The following is a 21,163-nucleotide window of genomic DNA, read 5'->3' on the forward strand; positions in this document are numbered from 1 at the left end:
CCAAGTTTCAAATACATGAATTCTGCACGCAGCATATAGTCCTTATGGTTTTCTTAATGGTTTTATAGACTTTTAACACGTAACTTTAAAGTAATTGAAGTTTTTCTTTGGATTTGAGAGGAATCAAGAGGTAATCTTAATGAATGAGAGAAGACAGGCATTCCTGTGTAGGATTCAATAAGCAAATAATCATCTCCACATAGGAAAATAAGAGGGGACATATTTTAATCTGACCACCTTTCTTTCCTATTCATCATTCTGTAAGGGCCCAATAAAAGTTTTCTGTTAATAACTTTTTCTTTTTAAAAAACTTACGTTAACAGAAATATGGCCAGCCTATTCAAATGAGGTACGTGGAACATGAAGAGAGACCAAAAGCTTTAAACGACTTGGGAAAAAAGATCCAACTTGTCATGAAAGTTATAGAAGCATACAGAAACAAGGTATTGAATTCATAAAGTAAACTGGTGATGATGGTAATGTGTGTATTACGCAGAGAGGGTGGGGTAAATCTAAAAATTCTCAACTACAAAGCTATAGCAGTTGTTGCTACCAAGTTCCAGAGACATTGTGCACCAAACTTAAAACTTTTTTTCTTTATTGTAAAATTATCAGTAAAGGATACTGATAATTTAAAATACAGTGCAGATATGTGGCTTTAATCTTTTAAAATTCCCTAAAACTATATTATAAATTAATCCAGTGACCAAATTCATTGTTTTCTTCTTAGGGGTTTCATTATAGTGCAAAAGGTTTTTTTGGACCTTTTTTAATTTACAGGCCTCTTTGAAACTGGACTCTGCTAGCATTCATTTTGTCCCTTGGCCTCTTTTTCTTTTGGTTGCACTTTGTCTTCCAGTCTTTCAGTCATCTGTAACTCCCGTATCATTTATTGTTTTATATATATGTGCCCAAATCTATCTTACTACCCTTAACCTTTCCACTGTTTTTCAGCCTCAAATGTTTAGTTATATAGATAATATCTCCATTTCGATGTAACAGTAAGATTTGACAAAATTAAGCTGATGATTTTTTCCCTCTAAATCAGAGGTTAGCAGACTTTTTCTTTAAATGAACAAATAATAAATATTTTAGGCTCTGTAGGCCTACCATCTCTATACAGCTACGCAACTTTGCCATTGTAGTGCAAGAGCAAACACACAATGTATAAACAAATGGGCATGGCTGTGTTCCAAAATAACTTTATTTAAAAATTCAGCAGGTTGGATTTGGCCTGCAGGACAAGTTTGCTGACTCCTGTTTTAAACAAATATTCACTATAATTCCCCCAGGTTTTAACCCTGATGTTAAAATTGCATCAGTGGGCTGGAGAGGCCAGCACCAGAAAGATTTAGGCAGGGTATTATCATAGCTTACATTTATCAAGCACTTACTAAATTTTAGGCACTTTGCATGAATTATCTCACTGTATTCTCACAAGAATGTATTATGTAAGAGAATTGCAGTGCTTAAGCAAACTTGTCAAGGATTACACAGGTAGTTTAAGAGATGCAGTCAGGATAAAACCTAAGCAATCTGAAACATACAAACCCTTAACAACTATACTGCTTTTCACTACACAATGTGGAGGGTGATTACTTATTTTAGAAATAAAAGATTTGTAAATTCTATAAAATAAAGAGTGCAATCCAGCCAACCTAAAAGAATCATCCAGGTACTGATTGTGAATGTGCCTGCCAATGTCAATGTCCATATAAGTACAAATAGAATGTAAGGATAATGGAAAAGTAAGAAGGAACAAGCAGACAAATAAAAACACCAAGAATATTTCACACCTGGTATTGGAAGATCTGTATACAACTACTATAACCTAGTGTTCGCCAGGCTGTAGCAGTCTTCTTGAGGATGCAGGTTTAAAATATTATTCAAAGCAAGGCAAGATTTCACTTATGCTCAAGAATTTTGAGTTACTATGTTCCAGGCTCTCTTCAAGGTGCTGGAACTACAGCATCAAACAAAACACTGAACTTGTTTCTAATATGCTTCAGTGGGAAGAGATAGACAATAAATGAGTTACTATGAAGTAGTCAGATGGTGGTGATAAGGGCTATGGGAGAAGTAAGGGACTGCCATAGGTGGAGGAGATTTGTCAGAAAGGCAGACTAATAAGATGACAGCATGTGAGGGGAGAATTAAAGAAGCTGAGGGTTCAAGATGTATGATAACTATAAAGAGAATGTACTTAACAAAGGGGGAATAGCAGTTGCAAAGGGGAGAATGTGTTGGAGTAACAGTAAGGAAGCCACTGTAGCTCAGAACAGTGCGGGGTGGGATTATCAGTTGCCAGATCATGAAGGGCCTAGTGGGCCATTATAAAAGTTTGGCTTTTACACTAAGATAGGAATCCACTGGAGGCTTTTGAGCATAGAATTTAAAATTTTGACTTATCTTTTAAAGGCTATGGAAGCAGAGAGACTAGTTAAAACATTAGAATAACACAAGCAAGAAGTGACGGAGCCCTGAACCCGGAGAGTGTAGGGGGAAGAAGTGGTTGGATTTCTGCTGCATATATTTTGAAGGCAGAGCTAATAAGATTCACTGATAGATTTTATGTAAATATAACAGAAAAAGGAGTCAAATGACTCCAAGGATTTTTGGCCTGCAAGGGTGAAGTTGCCATTTACTGAAATGGGGAGAACTTGGAAGAGTAGGTGGGGAGATAATCATGAATTTGAAACATAGGTAAGTCGTTTCAAACATTACAAATAAGAATTCAAGTTGGAAGTTGGATATAGAGTAGGGAGTTCAGGGAAGAGGTTCAGGCTAGAGATTATTTTAAAAGCATGCAGACAGGGACTTCCCTGGTGGCGCAGTGGTTGAGAATCTGCCTGCCAATGCAGGGGACACGGGTTCGAGCCCTGGTCTGGGAAGATCCCACATGCCACGAAGCAACTGGGCCTGTGAGCCACAATTACTGAGCCTGCGCATCTGGAGCCTGTGCTCCGCAACAAGAGGCCGCGATAGTGAGAGGCCTGCGCACCGCGATGAAGAGTGGCCCCCACTTGCCGCAACTAGAGAAAGCCCTCACACAGAAACGAAGACCCAACACAGCCATAAATAAATAAATAAAAATTAAAAAAAAAAAACTTGCAACTTTCACGTTGTGCATTTAAAAAAAAAAAAAAAAGCACGCAGACAGAGGGATGAATGGGGAGGAGATCCTCTTTCTATATGTTGCATTGTCATTTCTTTCTGGTTTTGAGACTGCCAGTCTAAATCACGACATCTTAGATCATTGCCTACATGTGACAGCTGCAGTTGTCTCTTTCAGACAAAATTTTATTATGTATTGGGTTGGCTGAAAGGTTCATTCAGTTTTTTCTGTAAGATGGCTCTAGTAGTGCTTAGTTGTCTTAAACTTCGTTCGAAACAATTTTATTAGATTGTATTTTGACAGCTGTCATATCAGCGTGCATTTTAAAAACATCAAAATTGGTGAATTTTTGTGTAGCCATTTTAATATTGAAGATGGAAGGAAAAAAAGCAACATTTTCGGCATATTATGCTTTATTATTTCAAGCAAAGTAAAAATGCAACTGAAACACAAAGATTTGTGCAGTGTATGGAGAAGGTGCTGTGACTGAACAGACATGTCAAAAGTGGTTTGTGAAGTTTCATGATGGACATTTCTCTCTGGATGATGCTCCACAGTCGGGCAGACCAGTTGAAGTTGATAGTGATCAAATCGAGACATTAATTGAGAACAATCAACGTTATACCACGCAGGAGATAGCCGACATACTCAAAATATACAAATCAAGTGTTGAAAATCATTGGCACCAGCTTGGTTATGTTAATCACTTTGATGTTTGGGTTCCACATAGGTTAAGTGAGAAAAACCTTCTTGACCAAATTTCCGCACGTGATTCTCTACTTAAATGTAATGAAAACGTTTCGTTTTTAAAACAAATTGTGACGGGCAAAGAAAAGTGGATACTGTACAATAATGTGGAACAGAAGAGATCGTGGGGCAAGCGAAATGAACCACCACCACCAACACCAAAGGCCGGGCTTCATCCAAAGAAGGTGATGTTGCATATATGGTGGGATTGGAAGGGAGTCCTCTATTATGAGCTCCTTCTGGAAAACCAAACGATTAATTCCAACAAGTACTGCTCCCAATTAGACCAACTGAAAGCAGCACTCAATGGAAAGCGTCCGGAATTAGTCTACAGAAAACGCATAATCTTCCATCAGGATAACCACGTGTTTCTTTGATGACCAGGCAAAAACTGTTACAGCTTGGCTGGGAGGTTCTGATTCATCTGCCATATTCACCAGACATTGCACCTTTGGATTTCCACTTATTTTGGTCTTTACAAAATTCTCTTAATGGAAAAAATTTCAATTCCCTGGAAGACTGTAAAAGGCACCTGGAACAGTTCTTTGCTCAAAAAGATAAAAAGTTTTGGGAAAATGGAATTATGATGTTGCCTGAAAAATGGCAGACGGTAGTGGAACAAAAGGGTGAATGCGTTGTTCAGTAAAGTTCTTGGTGAAAATGGAAAATGTGTCTTTTATTTTTACTTAAAAACCAAAGGCACTTTTTGGCCAACCCAGTAATTCTTGTCAACAACTTAAACATATTCTGTTGTACAAGTCAGAATTTTCTGTCTAGCTTTCTCTGTGCCTGCTTAACTTATTTTTCTTTACTCCCTGACAAATTTAAGTCCATGCAGCTTCTTTCTTGGCTAAGTACTACTTTTTCCTCTAATACCCTTCACCATTCTTTTCCAAACCTGACTTCTTCAGAAGGCCTTTCCTTTTAAAACCCCATACTGATCTTTCTTTCTCCCAGTTTCTTCAGTTCTGTGTAGTTTGGAAATGGCTTCTTCACATGGGTATGTGTGAGGTATACACTCAATAAGAGTCTAACTCTTTTAAGCAGAAATTATCAATAAATTGGTGCTTATTGAAAAACCTGTTACATTAAGTAAAGTGTTTTTTTTCCTAATAGGATGAAAGATACGATCATTTGGATCCTGCTGAAATGGAAAAAATTGAAAAATATATCAGTGAAGCCATGAGTTGGCTGAACAGTAAGATGAATGCACAGAACAAACTAAGTCTCACTCAAGATCCTGTGGTGAAAGTTTCAGAAATAGTCGCAAGGTCAAAGGTTAGAAACTATAAACTTCTCTTTTTCATGGGTTCAGTCACTAAACTTTTTTAATGGGAGCCATACTTTGAGAAATAATCAACTTGGCAGAAGAATATAGAAAAACAGGAATTTGAGGCTAATCTTTAATTTTGGGAAAAAAACATTCTAGGTGGGACATCTCTGTTCCTTGATTTAATTAGTCATATACACAAAGCTGTTTTTTAGATTTTAAGTGTAATACAGAATGAAGTAAAGCAATGCGGAACTCCAAATATGTCCGATTTTTCTAGGCTGTATAATACTTCTGAGCCTCCATTGTAAAACGGCAATATATATTTGTCTTTGACGTAGTTTGAAATGTGTAAAATTCCATGGTAAAATCTTACTTATGAGATAAACTTTCCAGTTTAAAAAACATTACTACTGAAAATGTTAAAGGTTATAGAAAACACTATGAAAAACACGGGGACAAACTTGATAATGAAGATCAGCATCTAAGTAGAAAAATGAGTAAAGACATTGGTAAAACAACTGACAAAGAAATACATATCCAATAAACATTTGAAAAGGTGTTCATCTTCATTACTAATCTAAGAAATGCAAATCTCTTCTCTCTGATTTGGCTGTGTGTTTACATTCACAATCTTTGCCATAATTGCCAAGGGTGTGAAGAAATGGATGCTCTTCCTGAGCAACTTGGTTAAATTTGTTACCGTTTTTCTGGGACATCATTTCAGAATATGTATAGAAATTTAAAATGAGTTTACCCTTTAATGCAGAAATTACAATTCTAGGAATTCATCTTAATTTGACTGTTACGTAAGTATATGCAGATAAATACCCTTGCTTATGATAGCAAAAACCTGGCAACAACCTAAATACCTATCAGTAAGAAACTAGATAAATAAATTGATGCATATTTCAACATTACAACACATTTTGACAATTAAATATAGTATTTAAGATATCAGAGATAAATCTATTTAGATATATAGATTTATACAACATATTGTTGAGTGAAAAAGGAAAGATAACTTTATTTAGATTCTGTAATCTCACTGTATCAATTAGCATGTTCATAGATTTGTATGTTTGGAGATGTGTGTGTGCATGGACATACATCTAGGATGTTCACCAAAAGGTTAGTTATGTTAATCTATAGGAGATGGAATTTCAGGTGATTCTTTTTAATCTAGTTCAGTATGTCTGTAGGTATTTGATTCATTTTTAAAACAAAAACAGGTTTTAGGGTGTTTTTTATTGGAGTATGTTTGATTTACAAGATTAGTTTCAAGTGTACACACAGTGATTGTTTTTATAGATTATACTTCAAAGTTATTATAAAATATTGGCTGTATTCCCTATGTTGTACAATATATCCTTGTAGCTTATTTATTTTATACATATTAGTTTGTACCTCTTAATCCTCTACCCCTATCTTTCCCCTCCCCAGTTCCTCTCCCCACTGGTAACCTCTAGTTTGTTTATATCTGTGAATCTATTTCTTTTTTGTTATATTCACTCATTTGCTTCATTTTAAAAATTCCACATGTAAGTAATAACATACAGTATTTGTCCTTCTCTGTAAGCATAATACCCTCCATGTTGTTGCAAGTGAATTGTCATTCTTTTTTTATGGCTGAGTAGTAATATTCCACTGTATACACGTGCCACATCTTCTTTGTCCAGTCATCTGTTGATGGACACTTAGGTTGCTTCCGTATCTTGGCTATTGTAAATAATGCTGCTAGGAACATTGGGGTGCATGTATCTTTTCAAATTAGTATTTTCATTTTTTCTGGATATTTACCAAGAAGTAGAATTGCTGGATCATATGGTAATTCTATTTTTAGCTTTTTGAGGAACCTCCATACTGTTTTCTATAATGGGTGTACCAGTTTACATTTCCACCAAAAGTGTACCTAGGGTTCCCTTTTCTCCATATCCTTGCCAAAATTTGTTATTTGTGTTCTTTTTGATGATAGCCATTCTGACAGGTGTGAGATATGTCATTGTGATTTTGATTTGCATTTTTCTGATGATTAGTGATGTTGAGCAACTTTTCCTGTACCAAAACGGGTATTTTTTTAAATCATAAAACAATAAGAGTATTCTCCTTTTGAGAAAGTTTGGCAAAGAATCTATAGTAATTTACTCCTAATCAGATGAGATGCAGAGTGTGATAAAGACCAGTGTGCACTAAAACACTCCCCAAGGATGTTACTTCCTATGTTTCCGTCCCTATCCCAGTATCTGTGACACTGGTCTTGAAAGAACTTTAAGTGTTTCAGTAGCTTTATCTGAAATGGTCTTTTATTTCTGTGTAGAAAAAGCAAGGATATGGAAAATTTATCTCTTTTAAATTATTAAGTTGAATTTACTTTCATGGCTTATTTTTCTTTCAACAGAAAAGGCTACTGAGCTGTTTTCAGAAAATAAATAAAGTTAGTGTGTATATTTATATAATTCCATTTATTAAAACTTTTTATGTAAATGTTGAGAAACTTTAATTTATGCAATAGGTATTACGTGATGTAATTTTCATAACAGAGCTCTCGGCATAATTTAAAGGAATGAATTAGAATTTATTCCTGGGAATTCCCTGGCGGTCCAGTGGTGAGGACTCCGCGCTCTAACTGCCAAGAGCCCAGGTTCAATCCCTGGTCAGGGAGCTAAGATGTCACATGCTGCGCAGTGCAGCCAAAAAAATAAATAAAATAAAAACTATTCCTGCCAAAATAAACTGTATTCAAATTATGAGGAAAAAATTTTAGGAACAGTAAATACAGAATGTATTATTAAAGACTGAATAGTTTCTTATCACCCCTGACAAACACTAGCCGAGAAGTTAAATCCTTCATTAAGGTAGTTTAAGAATTAGTTGGTTATCTAGCTGAGCCAACAGCTATTCAGGAATGTGGAATTATGTGGAAATTTAGAAAGTTAATGTGGACTTTAGAATGTTAATGGTAACTTGTTACATAATATTTTTAATATAATCAATTTTCTTCATGTCTTTAGGAACTGGATCATTTCTGTAACCCCATCATTTATAAGCCCAAACCGAAAGTAGAGGTTGCTGAAGACAAGGCAAAAGCTAATAGTGAACACAACGGACCAGTGGATGGACAGAGTGGGACTGAAACTAAACCAGATACAACAAAAGACAGCACACAGCATACTAAATCTTCTGGAGAGATGGAAGTGGACTAAGTCTTAATTTTACCTTCACATATTTCAAACAGTACAAGTAACCACAGGGTCCATTCTTCTTCTTTTACATCTGGTACACACAACAGATGTTTAGTTGTTCTTAACCACTTTTTGTCATTTGTTTTTTGGAGTAGTTTTGAAAAGTGTTATACATTGAGTGCACCTCTGTTCATTTCCTTTGCTGCTTAATGTGAAGCTTTAGCTGAATATACATTAACAAGTCAGTTTAAGCTTTCCTAATATATTTTATGTCAAACATGCAAGATTGATAAGTAGTTGGCAACCTTATTTAAAGCTTCTCCTTGGATAAACCTCAGCTCCTTTATTCAGGAAAGGATACTGTATTGTGCTACTGTTGCAGAAGCATAGATTTAATTGCATCATTATTTTGAAAAACAAATATTGAAATTGATGTGGTTTAAAGCCACCAAGTCACTGACCTTTTTCTAGTTATGGTATTGTTATAATTTAAATATTAAAACAAATAAGAGGTTCCTTGACAAATTAGTCCATCTCGTTGGTGTGTCATAAGAACTTCAAAACTTTGTTTTCATCATATAAATGAACTAAATCACACACTGAAAGGGAAAACGCACAATTTTATGTTAAGGTTACACCAGCAGTTAGCTTCTTTTCATTAGTCATGTGGATTGATGTTTCTCAGAGTAATTCAGTGTCTTTAGCACTTGAAACTTCTGATCTACTTGTCCTGAAGACCAGCTTCTGCTAAAGTAATGCTGGCCCAAAAATGATGAAGCATTTTTGATGAAAATACCTTCATGTTAAGGGGGAAATGCTGTTGACCTACTCAGACATGCATCTGTGATGTTGATAACCTTGTTTTAGTTTTAACAGTTGTTTTGGTCTTCTTAATTGATTTTGTTAATATGTTAACAGAGGGCAGGGAGAAACGGCACAATGTGTATTGCATTATATACATTTATCACTGATTTACTTAATGTTAACATATAAACACTAAATAAGCAGTAATACTTGAAAAGAAGCACTTATACCATAGGTCTTAGGAAATACTGCTTGTAATAAACTTAACTGTGTTACATATCAACAGGCAAAATATAGAATGTTACATAGTGTAATATGATATGATGTGATTAAATTATAGTTCCTGCTGTTACGTTACCTGTTCAGACCTTGGCTCCAGTTTTGGTGCTTCGTATATAAATTATATGGGTTGAGGGGCTGTGAAATTAAGATATTTTAAAGACTTAATCTGTGCTTCATCACCAGACTTGTTCACACTGTTCAGTTCTGTGCAGAAGCTTGATATGGGAGCAGAATGAAATGACTTTTCAACCTACAAGAAAAAGAAGCATAGACAATGCATGGGCACTTGTGTTCTTAATGCCAATCAACTAGATTGACATAGGTTAAAATTTTGAAAGGCTCAGTTTTCCCCAAAGCTACATCATCTTTATATTACAAATTAAAAAAAAAATTAATGTGGGCTTTTCTTAAGTAATAAAAATTGAGAGTTTAATATCTTTAGGGATAGTTGTTACTTCTCACAACTAGTTCTCTAAGAGAGATTCTGTTTCTACAATGTAGTCTGCACTGAAAGGAAAGTATGGAGCAGTGCATTTTGCAGGGATTTTTATTCATCCTTTTTGAGGGAGATGTCCCTTTTTTGCATTAAAAAATCATATAGGCCCAATATATTTTTTAATGTTTTCAAACTAATGAAGTAATTATATCCATTAGTAATGATGAAATACATTTTTTTAAAAGCATGTATTGTTACTTTTCGTTTGTATGTTGAATATATGGTTCACTTCAGTAAGGGCATAAAAGTTATGAAAGGGAATATATAACAGTACACATAGGGAGTTCACAGCTTTTTGTTATGAAGAAAATCTCCACCCACTTTGTTAGGAGCTGTACCTCCAAAACTAATTGGGAACATGTGGGAACAAACCTTTCTGCGTCTGAATTGTGTAGTACATCCAGACATTTTTCAGTTCCGTTAAGTCAGTTTATATAGTTCTGTGTTTTAGTCAGAATTATAACATTCCAATTCCTACAGTTATGTAACACTTCATTTAATAAGTTAAATATATCCAAAGATAATATGTATACTTTTCCTACCCATTTAGTCAACTTAAATGATTTTCAAAAGCCCTTAACCTTATAATTATTTATTGAATACAGTAATAAAAGAGAAAATGTTCTCCTTAATATAGTTTTGGGTAGAAGGCATGGGTTCAGTTTAATTGTAATCTGTATGAAATATGCAGTGCTTAGATGAAAAATTAAAGATCTTTTTTCAAAATAAGCCACTATTTTAGAAGTTATTTTAAAAAATACATTGCAAAATAGGATGTTTTCCTGTAGTAAGCAAATAAGAACTAAGTATGTAGGAAATGATTAATAGGATTAATAGGATATGATTAATCTAATGTATTAATCTAATACACTACGACTCTATGGAAAAGTATAAATTATTTGGTTTTAGAAATCAACTCCTGATAGCCAATCACATGGTGATTTTAAAAACAAAGTTCGCTAAATAATGTAACAAAAGAAAGTCTGTGATGTTTTAATTCCTTAGCAATATACAGAATACTTAAGTTTTAAAACAACTATTGATACAAACAGCACACCAAAGAAGTAGGCTATTGGAATAACAGATAATCTCAATTTTAAAAAGGTAAAAATTAGACTTTAATTAAGAAGAAATAAAGATTTCTTAGACTTTAGGGGGTCAATTTTTAGTATGATTATATTCCCTAGCTAGAAGTGTTTAAAGTGAATTTGGGGGATCAGTTATCAATATAATAAAGTGATATGTTAAAACAGTTTATCCAAATTAGCACAGCTTCAACTGTTTTGAAAGATTATATTTAAAGATAATAGATATTTGAATACAGTTATCAGTTGACCCAAAACAGATTTAACCATCCCTCCGTTTTCATAAATTTGAATTGTAATACTAAGCCTACAAACATTCCCAATAGGATTTTCTGTTTTGTTTTTAATAGTTGGTATTTGGTAGTTCACAACAATTAAAGTCTTGGCATTAATTTTACATATCATAGATTTAGAAGTGATAGAAAAATATAACTTCACCTTTCTCAGCTTTTAGAATCTGACAACAAAAAAACTTCAGTTCTAAAGTAGATGTTGTTTTGTGGTTAGACTTCAGAACTTTTAAGTGGAATTTGGTTTTGTGATAGTGGATTCTGTAAAACTTAATGAGAGGCATATCTAATTGTATTGATACATCAGTATTTAAAATCTGATGGCATTGATTAAAGTCAGCCACTGATGACTTTTCAAATGACAAAGGTGTAGGGATGCTTATAAAGTTTGATTCTAATGTTTTATTATCCTCTTAACTACAGTATGTTTTATAACTATCAGTCATTTACCAAACTAATCTTCTTAGTCAATTTCAGAAGAGACAGACTTTTTGATCAAAAAAGAGAAAACAGTTTTAAAATTACCTTTTTTTTTTCTCAAGGTTAAGCCAAAGTATAATTTTAAAACAACTTCCAGGAAGCACATAATCTTTTCTTTTGATAAAAAGTCATAAGATTTAATGCAGATCAAGACCAGGTCTTTAACCAAAACAAACAAAAGCTTTAGTTATTTTACTTTCACATCTCTAATACACAATAAACTAAAATTAATATTCTTCCATATACTCATGTTTCCTAACCAAACAGCTCTGGGTTTATAATATAGCCAGATGTCTTAAGTTTTTTTTCCCTTGTTAAATTCAAGGGTAATTGTTTCATACAATAACAGGGTACCTGGAATTTTTAGAATATTAGCAAACTGCTTAGAAGAAAAACCCCTAAATGTCTATGGCAGTGGTCAGTACCTATAGGGGGTAATGGCTCTTTCACCTTCCAGATCTCTAGGGGTACCTCTAGCATATTGTTGGAGTAAGTATTAAAAGAAAAGGCATGTCTGTTAAGATACATTGTTAAATGACTTGGAGCTTTCAAGTCAAAGAAAGAAAACTAACAATTGAATCATGAACATTTGACTCAGTCTGTCAGGCAGGTCAAAATCCGTATCAACAACAACAAAAATAAATGGTAATGATCTTTGCTTTGGAATCTCTAATTTACTGTCATGTCCTAGGTCACATGATGAGTATTAGGGAAGTGTACTGATTACCCATCCTATAAAGAGATTAGTGAACTTCAACATGTTTTAGTTTAACTGCATTATAGTATATACACTATAAATGGAAATTATCTTAGTCTTTCCTGTTATCTTGTTTTATCTTTCAGTTCTGGACTCTTAAATAATCATTATATTTCTCTCAATTATATTTTGTTTTATTTTGGATTATTAAGTCTTTTATTTCATGGATTTTAAAAAATACTTCTTTTACGATTACTTTGATAGCTAATTTTATTACCTGTCTTCTTTTTACTTTAAAACCAAATCTTACTGTTAAGAATTTTTTGACTCAAATTTATACTTGAAAAGCCATGTTATAAGTTTCCATATGTAATTTCTCTAAAATTTAATAGTGGCTTAATAGATTTTTCATATTCTGGCCTTTGAATACTTTTAAGTAGTTCTAGACCAAAAGAGGTCAATTTTGTGAGTACTGTGTATTAAGTAATCAACATCCCTCATTTTTAATCCAGATATCAATGTAACAAAAAGGGTCAGAAATTCAAAATAGTTGTTAAAGATCAGACAACTTCAATTCTTTGCTGCTTTCTGATAACATACATGTGTTGTGCATCCTCCTTGTTTTTTTTCAGAATTTCTTAAATTTTTTGCTTCCAAGACCTTGAGTTAACATGCTCTTGAAATCATATGGACCCACCCAGAATGTAGATGTAAAAATGTAATTAGAAATGGAGAGCTAAGCAAAGGAAACTTTAAAATGTTGTGGTTTCTTCCCCTGAAATAATACTTTTATGGCTTAGTGTCTTGGAAGGAGACTCACATTAAAAGTAAAACATGTTATATTTGGCAGGATGAAGCCATTGTTGTTTAATATAGAAGCAAATTTTTAATCAAGTTACTGAATTGTTTAGTACTAATATGGCATCAAAGTCATTTTTCCTTTCCCCAACCATTATTAAAATAATTTATACACATAGTGACTCCGACTCCAGTCATTAGTATAAAATACCTTCTGGCAGTTTAGTACCTACTAGCTATTTTTTTTTTTTCTTTTTTAAAGAAAACTACTGCATTTGATTTCTCAATTTCCCAGTTTGTTTTCAGCACAAAGAGTGACCGGTGCAATGCAGAAAATCATAATCAAGTGTGATGTGTCTATAAACTGCATATAACAGACCCTTAGTTTCAATAAGCAGACATGAGAATGGTTTGTGATGTTAAGTCAGTAATGTTATTATATACGACGCTAATATATATGTGGCATGCAATTTTGGTTCACAAACATTTATAAAATGTTTACATTTGACAGAATCAAAGTATATAAAACATTTTCTATGTATGTAAAATGGCATCTTCATACTAGTGAACAAAATAGCAATTGATAAATGCATTTCATTTTTGGATGGCAAGTGCACATTGTCAAGAAGTTATGTAAGTATAAATATATTTATCTACTTACTCTTTGAACCATGAGTTTTACACACCTGAGGCTTAATGTTCACCTAGTGAACTTCACTGACTTGGTGGTTTGTGGACAGGTCATCAGAGTCATTTACATAAACTTGCTTGGCAGTGAGGGTTCTGAGTAAATTGGCAAACTTTTTAAACCATCAAATGATATCGATTCTGAAAACTACAGTAGTAGTTTGCTAATACTGTGTTGTCAGCGAATAACTTTATATTAGAAGAGAAAACCTAGCAATAAATGAACTAGACTTCAGAAATTTTCAGTACACAAAGAGGAGCTCCCTGCCCAAGTTTCTCCTAACCTCTTTTTGAGAATTGCTATTCCAGTTGAAAATGTGTCAAATAGCATGTTGGGATAAGAAAACAACTGAGGTCCTCTGGTCTAGATTACAGCATTTGGTGCTTAATCTTCTAGTGCTTGAACAGTTTGTGAGAATAAGAAGGATAATAAATCCTCAACTCAGAAAAATATTTATACCCCCACTTAACTTTCCAATGAAACGGAAATAAATACTTTCAAAGTCTAGAAGGCTGACCAGTTGGCAGTTCATTCCTGTTCATCTTATCCTGATGTGGGGAAGAACTGGAGAGGATTTCGCCCTTTTTTTTTTTTAACCCATAATCCCTAGTGATTAAACAGCAAAGAGGTGATAACCTTCCCGAAGTGAAGAAGGAATGTCCGTTGACTGTAAGTACCTCCTAATACTTTATCCTCAAGCTCTCCCCTCTGCTGAAAGGTAAAGAAATCGGTTCAGGATGGTTCATGCATTCTGCAAATCCCAAAAGGCAATTTGAAGCAGTTCTGTTGAGCAGCATTTCCTTACTTTTCTTCACAATTACATCTGGTCTCCTGTTTAACCTCGCTGAAAAGGATTTGTGTATTGGTTTTAGACATAACAAGATTCACGTTAAATTAAGAACAAATAACTAGGAATCTGTAGTAAAGAAAATGAACCCTGTTGAAGGCAAAGAGAAGCAAAGAACAAAGAGAAATAAAAGAAATCCAAATATCAGTAGTTATGGCAATATAAGTACCATAAACTTAGCAGTTTAAGAACTATATGTAGTGTTTACAAATACACTTCTTAAACATAATGATGTAATAGTTGAAAGTAAATTAATGAAAAAATATAAGAAAATGCCAATCAAAAGAAACTTATTAATCAGATCAAGTTGCCTTTCCAAAGTGGGGAAAAGAGGGGGGGAGTATTGGGATACAGAGTTTTAATAATGGTAGAGCAATTCACCAGAAACATAACTCTGCAACAACAGCCTCTAAATATATAAAGCGATTGACAATTACGAAAAGAAGTTTAGGCCCACAATAACAGTGATAACTGGTAGTAGGCTATAAGTATAAAGAGAAATGAATAGAACTTTAAAACCTATATCTAATATAATTATATGAACTGTCACTCAGCTATTAGGTAAAACTATTACATAAATATGTAATATTTAGTAAACATGACACCATAGCCAAAAGAAATTCCGTATGCTTGAATTGAAAAAAAATGAACTTATAGAAAAGTAAAATCCTGTTGAAAATCAAAAAATACTTCTAATTGAACGACAATATAAACTTGCTTTAAATGGCAGCTGTACCCCTTAAACCTCAATCTCTTTTGGACCTACTCTTTCTTTCATTGCAGTACATGAGCGTGCACATAATAAGCACTCAGCAATCTTTAAGTAAATGAACCTGCATATAAAATGCAACTTGGTAACATGCAGCAGAAGCACTAATTTAGAATTTTATACAGGCATACCTCATTTTACTGTGCTTTACAGACACTTTTTTACAAATTGAAGCTTTATGGCAACCGTGTGTTGTCACAGGATGGTAGGTATTTTTTAGCAATCAAGTATTTTTTACGTAAAGTATGTACGTATTTTTTTCGACTTAATGGTATTGCACACGTAATAGACTACAGTATAGGGTAAACATAACTTTATTTTTATTTATTCATTTATTTATTTATTTTATTTCTGCACCAAGCACGGCATTCAGGATCTTAGTTCCCTGACCAGGGATCAAACCTGTGCCCCCTGCAGTGGACGCATGAGTCTTAACCACTGGACTGCCAGGGAAGTCCCAAAGATAACTTACAGGCACTGGAAAATCAAAAAATGTGTGAAACTCACTTTGTCATATTCACTTTATTACCATGGTGTGGAACTGAACCTGTAATATCTCTGAGGTATGCCTGTATGCTTTAATGCATGTACTTAAAATGATGTAAAAGATGTAATGACCTAAGAATACCAGTAAAAAGGTAGACAATAGCAAAATGAACTTAAAGAAGTTAAAGGTAAAGAAGGAAATAAGAGCTGAAATCAATAGTAAATGGAATAAAGAATCAAAACCTGTACCTGAAAATATTTTTAAAAACAGACAAGCCTCTACCAAAGTTAATCAAGGAAAACAAACATAAGCATTAAAGAGATTGATTTTGAGTTAAAAATCTACCCATAATCCCATTTACAATCCCATCAGAAAGAATACAATACGTAGGAATAAAACCTACCTAAGGTCGTAAAAGACCTGAACTCAGAAAACTATAAAACACTGATGAAATAAACTGAGGACAAAACAAACAGATGGAAAGGGATAATGTGTTCATGGACTGGAAGAATTAATATAGTTTAAGTGACCATACTACTCAGGGTAATCTACAGATTCAATGCCATCTGTATCAAATAGCAAGGGCATTTTTCACAGGACTAGAACAAATAATTTTCAAATTTATATGGAAACAGAAAAGACCCCAAATAGCCAAAGCAATCTTGAGACAGAAGAACAAAGCTGGAGGTAGCACAGTCACTGATTTCAAACTGTACCACAAAGCTACAGTAATCAATGGAACAGAGTAGAGAGCCCAGGAAAGAACCAATATTGTAAAAATGACTATACTACCCAAAGCAATCTACAGATTCAGTGCAATCCCTATCAAATTACCAATGGCATTTTTCACAGAATTAGAACAAAAAATTTTACAATTTGTACGGAAACACAAAAGACCCCGAATAGCCAAAGCAATCTTGAGAAAGAAAAACGGAGCTGGAGGAATCAGGCTCCCTGACTTCAGGCTATATTACAAAGCTACAGTAATCCAGACAGTATGGTACTGGCACAAAAACAGAAATATAGATCAATGGAACAGGATAGAAAGCCCAGAGGTAAACCCATGCACCTATGGTCACCTAATCTATAACAAAGGAGGCAAAAATATACAATGGAGAAAAGTTTCTTCAATAAGCGGTGCTGGAAAAACTGGACAGCTACGTGTAAAAGAATGAAATCAGAATACTCCCTAACACCATATACAAAAATAAACAAAATGGATTAAAGACCTAAATGTAAGGCCGGACACTATAAAGCCCTTAGAGGAAAACATAGGCAGAACACTCTTTGACATAAATAGCAGCAAGATCTTTTTTGACCCACCTCTTAGAGTAATGAAAATAACAAAAGTGAACAAATGGGACCTAATGAAACTTAAAAGCTTTTGCACAGCAAAGGAAATGATGAACAAGACAGACAACCCTCAGAATGGGAGAACCCTCAGAATGGGAGAAAATATTTGCAAATGAAGCAATTGACAAGGGATTAATCTCCAAAACATACAAACAGCTCATACAGCTCAATAAGAAAAAACAAACAACCCAATCAAAAAATGGGCAGAAGATCTAAATACACATTTCTCCAAAGAAGACATACAGATGGCCAATAGGCACATGAAAAGATGCTCAACATCACAAATTATTAGAGAAATGCAAATCAAAACTACACTAAGGTACCACCTCACACCAGTCAGAATGGCCATCATAAAAAACTCTACAAATAACAAATGCTAGAGAGGGTGTGGAGAACAGGGAACCCTCTTGCACTGTTGGCAGGAATGTAAATTGGTACAGCCACTATGGAGAACAGTATAGAGGTTCCTTAAAAAACTTAAAGTAGAGTTACCATATAATCCAGCAATGCCACACTGGGGTATATAAATGAAAAATATGAAAACACTAATTTGAACAGATACATGCACCCCAATGTTCATAACAGCATTATTTACAATTGCCACGATATGGAAACAACCTGAATGTCCATTAACAGATGAATGGATAAAGAAGATGTGGTGTATATATACAATGGAAAACTACTCAGCCATAAAAAAGAAATGTTGCATTTGCAACAACGTGGATGGACTTGCAGAGTATTATGCTAAGTGAAATAACTCAGAAAAAGACAAGTACTGTATGATATCACTTAGAATCTAAAAAATAAACTAGTGAATTAACAAAAAAGAAACAGACTCACAAATATAGAGGATGACCTAGTAGTTATCAATGAAAGGATGGAAGGGGGGAGGGGCAAGTTATGGGTTGGGCATTAAGAGGTACAAACTAACTACTATGTATAAAATAAATAAGCTACAGGGACATATTGTATAACATAGGAAATATAGCCAATATTTTATAATAACTATAAATGAAGTATAACCTTTAAAATTATGAATCACTGTTGTATATCTCAAACATATAATATTGGACAGCAACTATACCTCAGATAAATAAATAAATAAATAATTTAAAAGGTAACATACTCATTGTAAAAATACTGTAAAAACAGGAAAACACAAAGATTAAAAGATAAATCAACGAACGATTCAGGAAAAAAAAAAAAAAAGACCTCTGTGAGAGGTCTCTATATAATCTACATAGATAGAAAAAATTATAAAACATTACTGAGACATTATAGCAGACCTAAATGAAGAAAAATACCATGTTCAAAAATTGGAAGACTTGATCTTGTTAATGACAGTTCTCCCAAAATTGCTACATAGACTCAATACAGTTCCAATTTCAATGCAATGCAAGTCTAGTCAAAATCTCAGCAGGTGTCTTTTGGAGAATGACAAGCTAATATTTATATTGAAATGCAAAAAGCCAAGAACTGCAGACACTCTTAAAGAAAAATAAAAACAGGGTATCGGCTACAGCATTATACATATAAAGCTATTAAGCTTTAGTTAAAATAGCGTAATATTGGTGCAGGAATGCAATGGAACAGAATAGAGGGCCCACAAAAAGACCATTCATTTGGTGACAATATAGAACATTGGACAAAGGTCAGACTCTCACTAAAAGGTACAGGGGAAAGTTGCCATCCACATGGGGGAAAACACATAACTAAGTACTATGTCACAGTATAAAGAAGAATCAAATCCAAGTAGACTAAAGACTTAGCTGTGAAAGTCAAAACTACAGAAGTTTGTTCATTTAACTGAGGTATAATTAAAATGCAACATTGTATTCGTTTCCAGTGTACAACTTCATGATTCAATATTTGTATCAAAACTTATTAGAAGAAAATACCTCATGACATCCAGGTAGGAAAAGATTTGTACAATCCTAAATGAAAAGACTGAAAAATTCAACTGCCATGAAATTAAGAAATTCAATTAAGACACAAAATGAGTGATAAGTCACAAAGTGGGAGAGGATATTTGAAACACAAATAAATGATAAATAGCTGGTATCCAGAATCCAGCAAAAAATTCCTACAAATCTATTTTTTAAAAGACCGCCTAGGGACTTCCCTGGTGGTCCAGTGGTAAAGAATCTGCCTTACAATGCAGCAGACGTGGGTTCGATCCCTGGTCCAGGAACTAAGATCCCTCACGCCATGGGGCAACTAAGCCCGTGCACCACAACTACTGAGTCCATGCGCCTCAACAAGAGAGCCCATGCGCCGCAAACTACAGAGCCCACGTGCCCTGGAGCCCCTGTGCCACAACTAGAGAGAGAAAACCCACACACCACAACTCGAGAGAAGCCCATACGCCACACTGAAGAGCCCATGTGCTGCAATGACAGATCCCACATGCCTCAATGAAGATCCCACACGCCACAGCTAGACCTGACGCAGCCAAAAAAATAATAATAAAAATAAATTAATAAAATAAAATAAAAGACAGCCTATTGGACAAAAGGGCAAACCCTTGAATAAGCAATTCACTAGAGGAATGATCAATAAACATATGAAAATGTTATCACCTTATTTGTAACCAGGGAAAATGCAAATTAAAATTAATGCGAGATAACACTATATGCCCACTAGCTTGGCAATAATTTCAAAGTTTGACAATACCAAGTGTTGACAAGGATTTGGAGGAACAGAAACTCTCACTGTTGCTGGTGTAAGTATAAATTGCTAAAACCACTTCAGAAAACAGCTGGCATTTACCTAGTAAAGTTGAATATACTATACACACTCCAGTTCAAGATATTTAAGATATTCATGCATACGGACACCAGGATACATGCTGGTAATACATTTACATAGCAGTATAACTGGCTTTGGTCCCAAGCAAGAAACAACCAGAATTTCCATTAATAGTAGAATGGATAAATAAACCTTGATATAGTCATACTCTAATACTCTGATACCATACAGGAGTGAATATAATAAACTACAGCTACATGCAACATGGATGATTCTTACATGATGCTGAACGAGAAATACACATACATGAAATACATATTATGTTAATTCCATTTACATAAAGTGTTAAACCAGGCAAAATGAAACTACACTTTTTAGAGATGCATATACAAGCATAAACCTATAAGGAAGCAAAGATTATTACAATTAAAGTCAGGATAGTGGTTAACTTTGGAGAAATGGAAAAGGTTGTGATCAGGAAGAGAAAGGAACTTCCAAGGTGGGGGCAACATTCTATTTCTTGAACTGTGTAATATGGGTGTTCACTTTATTTATCAAACTGTTCAGAAGTGTTGAAATGTAATTTTCAACAGGTATACTATATTTTACAACATAAAAAGTATTAAAATAAAATGGCTCTTACTCTCAAAGAAACTCAAAGACAACTTTAAAACAACCGTCTCAACAAAATTTTCCATGTGGACTGGAAGTAGTGATTATGTTACCATACTCTTGTATTGCATGTTGTGTCCTAGTTTCACAAACAAAAAGATCTATTAGTATATAAAAATCAGCATAACTCCAACTTCTGCCTCCATCTTCATATAACTATATTCTCCCTGGGAGCCCCTATTTTCATATGGCTGTCTTCCTATAATGAGATTATTGGTATGTAAAAATCAGCTGTTCTCTGGATATTAATTGCATTTATAGAAACTGCAAGTATAGAGAAATCTATTACTAAAATCAAACACTTTTTCAAGGTCACCCAAATATGAAATAGATATACCTCTAGGAATCCACAA

At 34.0% G+C, this 21,163-nt stretch overlaps 1 protein-coding gene and 2 long non-coding RNA genes across 7 annotated transcripts in view; 1 reads left to right on the forward strand and 2 right to left on the reverse strand.

The window, feature by feature from the left end:
- HSPA4L (heat shock protein family A (Hsp70) member 4 like) overlaps positions 1–9,470 on the forward strand; it is a 50,862-nt gene extending 41,392 nt beyond the window's left edge. For both annotated transcript variants that reach the window (XM_082389771.1, XM_082389772.1), the window contains exons 18-20: positions 324–443; positions 4,979–5,140; positions 8,144–9,470. In XM_082389771.1, coding sequence (XP_082245897.1) covers positions 324–443; positions 4,979–5,140; positions 8,144–8,335 — 474 coding nt within the window. In that variant the 3' untranslated portion in view covers positions 8,336–9,470. The remainder of the gene's footprint in view (positions 1–323; positions 444–4,978; positions 5,141–8,143) is intronic.
- Positions 1–21,163, reverse strand: part of LOC309627649 — an 80,169-nt gene that overhangs the window by 39,440 nt on the left and 19,566 nt on the right. For 3 of the 4 annotated variants that reach the window (XR_014243890.1, XR_014243891.1, XR_014243892.1), the window contains exon 2: positions 9,477–21,147. This is a non-coding gene — a long non-coding RNA (uncharacterized lncRNA). Of the gene's footprint in view, positions 1–5,147; positions 5,617–9,476; positions 21,148–21,163 lie in introns of those variants that run through there. The other variant, XR_014243893.1, reaches the window with a different exon arrangement.
- Positions 351–5,020, reverse strand: LOC309627653. Its single transcript, XR_014243897.1, has 2 exons — positions 4,898–5,020; positions 351–4,849 (listed from the first exon to the last, which is right to left on the reverse strand). It is a non-coding gene; the product is annotated as an uncharacterized lncRNA (long non-coding RNA).

The sequence above is a fragment of the Balaenoptera borealis genome (assembly GCF_965194805.1).
Source record: "Balaenoptera borealis genome assembly, chromosome: 4".
NCBI classification, from domain to species: Eukaryota; Metazoa; Chordata; class Mammalia; order Artiodactyla; family Balaenopteridae; genus Balaenoptera; species Balaenoptera borealis.